This window comes from Cebus imitator, unplaced genomic scaffold (assembly GCF_001604975.1).
Source record: "Cebus imitator isolate Cc_AM_T3 unplaced genomic scaffold, Cebus_imitator-1.0 Scaffold306, whole genome shotgun sequence".
NCBI lineage: Eukaryota > Metazoa > Chordata > Mammalia > Primates > Cebidae > Cebus > Cebus imitator.
In genome coordinates, this window is record NW_016107621.1 from 2,539,915 (window position 1) to 2,546,185 (window position 6,271).

General features: G+C 49.3%; 1 protein-coding gene across 5 annotated transcripts in view; it reads right to left on the reverse strand.

The window, feature by feature from the left end:
- The window catches only part of SUPT5H (SPT5 homolog, DSIF elongation factor subunit), a 32,140-nt gene extending 30,809 nt beyond the window's left edge, over positions 1-1,331 (reverse strand). For 2 of the 5 annotated variants that reach the window (XM_017503028.2, XM_017503025.2), the window contains exons 1-2: positions 1,240-1,331; positions 903-1,064 (exon numbers count right to left, since the gene is read on the reverse strand). In XM_017503028.2, the coding sequence (XP_017358517.1) occupies positions 903-977 (75 nt within the window). In that variant the 5' untranslated portion in view covers positions 978-1,064; positions 1,240-1,331. Of the gene's footprint in view, positions 1-902 lie in introns of all 5 variants that reach the window. The other 3 variants (XM_017503026.2, XM_017503027.2, XM_037729482.1) reach the window with 3 other exon arrangements.
- Positions 1,332-6,271: the final 4,940 nt, after the last annotated feature.

Below are 6,271 nucleotides of genomic sequence, written 5' to 3' on the forward strand. Positions count from 1 at the left end.
GCTGGTCTTGAACTCCTGACCTCAGGTGATCCACTGTCTTGGCCTCCCAAAGCGCTGAGATTACAGGCATGAGCCACCACACCCAGTCTCAGGTAATTTTTTTTCTTGTATCTTTTTTTTTTCTTTTTTTGTCTTCAGTGGTTGGCTATCAGCTAATTTTTTTATATTTTTGTAGAGACAGGGTCCCACCATATTGCCCAGATTGCCCTCGAAATTCTAGGCTCAAGTGATCCTCCCATCTAGGCCTCTCAAATCCTCGTGAATCCTTAAATGCAGCAAACACACTGCCATCTTTCCACCTGCTGGTCCCCTCACTGGAACACTCCACTTCCAGCTAACCATAACCCACTCCCTCAATCATTGTTCAAATGTCACCCCTCAGACTCAGGTTGATGACCCTATTTCAAGTGCAACCAGGACTCTCCACTCCCCTTCTCTATTCTCCTTTTCTCCAGAGTACCTTCCAGCTTTCTATATGATGTATTTATTGGCTATGTTTATTTACATTCTCGAAGGCAGAAATTTTTAAAATCTGCTTTGTTTACTGGTATACCTCAAGGGCAAAGAATTGCACCTGGTATATAGCAGGCACTACAAATGTATTTCTGGAATGACTAGACGTAACTAAAAAAAAAAAAAACTAATGCTAAGTGCTTACTATATACACAAAGAGTAAACTTTAAAAACATCACCTGTTATCTCACTGCACCTGGCTCATCTCTGGCCTCCAGAACCTGTCCCTTTGCTTGACCTCAACTTGCCTACTTCTCTGCCTATTCCAACAATCTGGGAGCTCCCAGAAGCCAGAGCTCAATGTGAACCCCTCGAGCCTCCCACAGGGCCTTTCTGCCCGGAGTCCTGTCCCCAGGCGCAGTGTCTCCCCCAGCGCCCCTGCCACAGACCTCGGCCTCCTCGCCGTCACTACTGCGCTCGCTGTCCTCCTCCTCGGAGAAATTGCTGTCCTCGCTGTCCGACATCTTCCGCTGCTGCGGGAAAAGACGGCAGCCTCAGCGTGTCCCACAATCCTGAGCTCCACCTCGAGCCTCAGTTTCCCCGCTGGTTCCCTGGGAGAAGAAAACCCCTTAGCGCACTTCCGGCAGCCTCGTTTTGGCAATCGCGAACTGGAGTCCGGATTCCCTCCTACGCCACACGTTAGACCTTCCCAGTTTCCGAATCTGCTCCCTACACCTACCCGGCCCCGGCTACCACCGGAACTGCCACCTCTGCACCTACGCTTACCGCTTGGGCTCCACCTCCGACTTCGATACCAGCTGCAGTTCGCACGACGCCTGGCTGGGGCAAACGGGTCCTCTCGCGAGAACCCACACATTGGCCTCGCCTAACGCGAGATTTCCGGGACTGACCCAGGCGACTCACTTTCGAGTCGCCATCTTGAGAGAGGCAGGGCTGGCTTAGGAAGAGTGCGGGGCCGACATCTGCGGAGGGTCAGGAGAGGGAAGGTATTTTTACCCTGCCTACTCGGCCTTTTCCAAGCTGGAACTCGTGTTTGAATTGAGTGAGCCGTTTGTTCGTTAGTCCAGGTCACTAGCGCGATATGCCAAGCCGCGAGGAGGCGGGGAATCAGCGAACAGCAAATTAGAAAAGAAACCAGGCTTATTTCCTAGGCCCTCTAAAGCATCCCCAGGAGATACGTATCCCTATTTTGCAGAGAACGCTGAATGAAGCTCAGTGGAAAGCGGCAGACTCAAGCCTCCTCGCCAAGTCTGAGTGACCGTGAAGGCCTTGTTTTCTTTTTCTTTCTTCTTTCTTATTTTTTTGTAGAGTTGGGGTCTCACTATGTTGCCCGGGCTGGTCTCAAACTCCTGGGCTCAAGCCATCCTCCGGCCTCGGCTTCCCAATGTGCTGAGATCACAGGCGTGACCTGCCGCGCCGACCCAAGCCCCTATTTTTCTTTCCAGGCTCCCTACGTTCAGTTAAAGGAGAATTTATTTATTAATAATGACGGCTGACGAGTGGTGGTAAGGAAGAGATGAAAAATGAACCTGAAAATCAACAGGAAAAATGTTTAACAAAAAGAGAAAAGAAAAATGAACCTTCGCCTGTAAACCCAGCGCTTTGGGAGGCTGAGGCAGGAGAATCACGAGGTCAGGAGTTCAAGAGCAGCCTGACCAAGACGGTGAAACCCCGTCTCTACAAAAAATAGAAAAGTTAGCCAGGTGTGGTGGTGGACACCTGCAATCCCAGCTACTGGGGAAGTGAGGCAGAGAATTGCTTGAACCCGGGAGACAGAGGTTGCTGTGAGCTGAAGTCGCACCACTGCACTCCATTTTGGGCAGAGTGAGACTCCGTCTCTAAAATAAAATAACCTCAAAAGCCTTCAGGACATATTGGTAAAATTTCTCACATAGGTATGACATTCTGGATTCAGTTTACCTAAGCCTAATATATGCCTACTTAGTTACTGGGGAATGGGGTACAGTTATGATGGAAGCAGGCAGTGAATATACCTATAGGTGTGTGTATCTCCCCAAAAACACACACTCCCCAATCCAGCAATCCCAAATTGAGTCCAAGATGGATTGGGGAGGGGCTCGGCACTCTATAAAAAGATGTTTCCCCAGTGGCTCACACTTGTAATCCCAGCACTTTGGGAGGCCAAGGCAGGCGGATCACCTGAGGTTGGGAGTTTGAGACCAGCCTGACCAACATTGGGAAACCCCATCTACTAGAAATACAAAGTGAGCTGGGCGTGGTTGTGCATGCCTGTAATACCGGCTACTTGGGAGGCTGAAGCAGGAGAATCGCTTGAACCTGAGAAGCGGTGGTTGCAATGAGCAGAGATTGCACCATTGCATTCCAGCCTGGGCAATAAGAGTGAAACTCCATCTCAAATAAAATAAAAAAAAAAAAAAAAAAAAAGAAAGAAAGGTGTTTCCCCATTTTCCCTTCCATAAGCTTGGTTCCTTTAAATACCAGCTCTTGAAAATAGGATTCTACATATAAAATCACTACAGATAACTGCTGCAGAAAGGCATTCACTCCAGAAAAGAGGGGGCACAGTCATTTTCCCCCACCATGGAAGTTTCTTCCTTGGTGGATCCGTGGTTCTGAACTCTTGTAGCACATCGGAATACTTGAGAAGATTTTAGAAAGACAGAGTTGCATAACAGCCCTAAACTGGAAACAACCCAATGTCTATCATGAGGTGAACAGATACATTTTGGGCCAGGCGTGGCCCACACCTGTAATCTCAGCATTTGGGGAGGCTGAGGCAAGCAGATAGCCTGAGGTCAGGAGTTCAAGACTAGCCTGGCCAACATAGTGAAACCCCATCTCTACTAAAAATACAAAAATTAGCTAGCCATGGTGGCACACACCTATAATCCCAGCTACTTGGGAGGCTGTGACAGGAGAATTGCTTGAACCTGGGAGGTGAGCTGGGCGTGGTGGCTCACGCCTGTAATCCCAGCTTTTTGGGGCTGAGGTGGGTGGATCACCTGAGGTCAGGAGTTCGAGATCAGCTTGACCAATATGTTGAAACCCGCCCCCCGTCTTAAAAAAAAAAAAAATGAACGGCCAGGCGTGATGGCTCACACCTGTAATCCAAGCACTTTGGAGGCCAAGGCGGGCGGATCACCTGAGGTCGGGAGTTCAAGACCAGCCTGACCAACATGGCGAAACCCTGTCTTAAAAAAAAAATGAACCTGGGAGGCAAAGGTTGCAGTGAGCGGAGATCACGCCACTGCATTTCAGCCTGGGTGACAGAGCGAGACTCCCTCTCAAAAACAAACAAAACAAGCCGGGCGCGGTGGCTCAAGCCTGTAATCCCAGCACTTTGGGAGGCGAGGCGGGTGGATCACGAGGTCAAGAGATCAAGACCATCCTGGTCAACATGGTGAAACCCCGTCTCTACTAAAAATACAAAAAATTAGCTGCCAAGGGGGCGCATGCCTGTAGTCCCAGCTACTCAGGAGGCTGAGGCAGGAGAATTGCCTGAACCCAGGAGGCGGAGGTTGCAGTGAGCCGAGATCAGGCCATTGCACTCCAGCCTGGGTAACAAGAGCGAAACTCCGTCTCAAAAAAAAAAAAAAGGCCGGGCGCGGTGGCTCAAGCCTGTAATCCCAGCACTTTGGGAGGCCGAGGCGGGTGGATCACGAGGTCAAGAGATCGAGACCATCCTGGTCAACATGGTGAAACCCCGTCTCTACTAAAAATACAAAAAATTAGCTGGGCATGGTGGCGCGTGCCTGTAATCCCAGCTACTCAGGAGGCTGAGGCAGGAGAATTGGCTGAACCCAGAACCCAGGAGGCGGAGGTTGCGGTGAGCCGAGATCGCGCCATTGCACTCCAGCCTGGGTAACAAGAGCGAAACTCCGTCTCAAAAAAAAAAACAAAAACCAAATTGCAGTACATCCATCCATGCAATGGAATAGTAACAACAACTGATACACACATCACACATGAATAAATCTGCAGAACATTATGCTGAGTGAAAGAAGCCAGACATCAGGAGATGTACAGCATGATTCAATTCATATGAAACTCCACACCAAGCAAAACCAACCTATGCACACAATGCAGATCAGTGGATGTCTGGGGCTGGTGATGGAGATGGAAATTGACTGGGAAGGGAGATAAGGAATGCTTTGGGGTGATGGAAATGTGGTCATCCAGTGCACTCCAGCCTGGGAGACAAAGGGAGACTCCATCTCAAAAAAAAAAAAAAAAAAATCAGGTGAGGTGGCTCATGTTTGTAATCCCAGCACTTTGGGAGGCTGAGGTGGGAGGATCTCTTGAGTCCAGGTGTTCAAGATTAGCCTGGGCAATAAAAGGTAATCCCATCTCTACAAAAAAGTACAAAAATTAGCTGAGCATGGTGGGATGCACTTATAGCCCTAGTTACTTGGGAGACTGAGGTGAGAGAGTCACTTGAACCTGAGAAATCAAGTCTGCAACGAGCTGTGATCCTGCCAGTGCCCTCCAGCCTGGGTGACATTTGATTTAAAGGCCAAAATATATGGACAGATGCCAAGTCCAGCCTGTGCTGCATAGCGAAACCTTGTCTCTAAATAGTAATAATAGATGCTCAGGCTCCACCAGAGACCAATTATAAAATTATCTGGGCTGGGGTCTGGCCATAGCATTACTTGAAAGTTCTTCAAGTGGTAAGTATTTGTAGACAGGGATGTGAGCCACAGGACCCTCCCTGTCCTCAAGGGATAGGGATGAGGTTAAAGAACACCTGTGCACTTCTCTGTCCCTTCCTGGAAGAAAGAGAAGAGGGAGTATCTAAAAGAGAGTGAAAATGGGGCAAGGAGGGCAATTTATCCAACTCCCTGCCCAAGAGGTCAGAGACTTCGGATTTCACCTTACTTTCCTCCTTTCTTCTTCCCCTTGGCTGCTAGGACTCCGGGGGTGGGGGGTCTTCTGGACTAGAGGGAAGAGAAGGCTTGGGGTTTGGGAGTTGGAGCTGGAGACTGTTTCCTCTCTCTCTACCCAGCCTCTTGGGGTGTACCTGGGAGCCCATGTCTTCCAAGGCTCATGCTGTGGTAGGGTGCCAATCACAAGCTCCCTGTAGTAACTCCAAGAATTTGCCCAGAAAGAGGGGGACAGTCTGGGGATGTTGTTTACAGGGCAAGCAAAGGCCCTGGCTGGCCCCCCACAGCTGGAGCCCAGAGCATCTAGCAGGTGCTGTAGCTGGAACACAGCAGTTCCCACAGATGGTCCCTCCTCAAACCCAATCACAGATAGCTCCAGCCTGAAGCAGCCTAGAGTCTCAGCAGGACACACAGTGGGGACAAGTGACCTGGTATCTATGAGCAAGGGCATGAGCCCAAGTCCCCACTCCCAAGGTTTCTTTCTTGTGGCCTGGCACAAACCCCTTCACTTCTCTGGGTCTCAGTTTCCTCATTTGTAAATAGGGCTCTGGATAACCCCTGCCTTAAGGGCTGACACTATCCCATACTGTACTTATGTGCAAAGTAGAAAAAGACACTTGGCAGGGCACAGTAGCTCACGCCTGTAATCCTAGTACTTCAGGAGGCTGAGGTGGGCAGATAGTGGGTCAAGAGATCGAGACCATCCTGGCCAATGCAGTGAAACCCCATCTCTATTAAAAATAAAAAAATTGGGCCGGGCATGCTGGCTCACACCTGTAATCCAAGCACTTTGGAGGCCAAGGCGTGCGGATCACCTGAGGTCGGAAGTTCAAGACCAGTGTGACCAACATGGTGAAACCCCATCTTTAAAAAATAAATAAATAAATAAATTTTTAAAAAGAAAAATAAATAAATAATTAAAATTTGGTGGC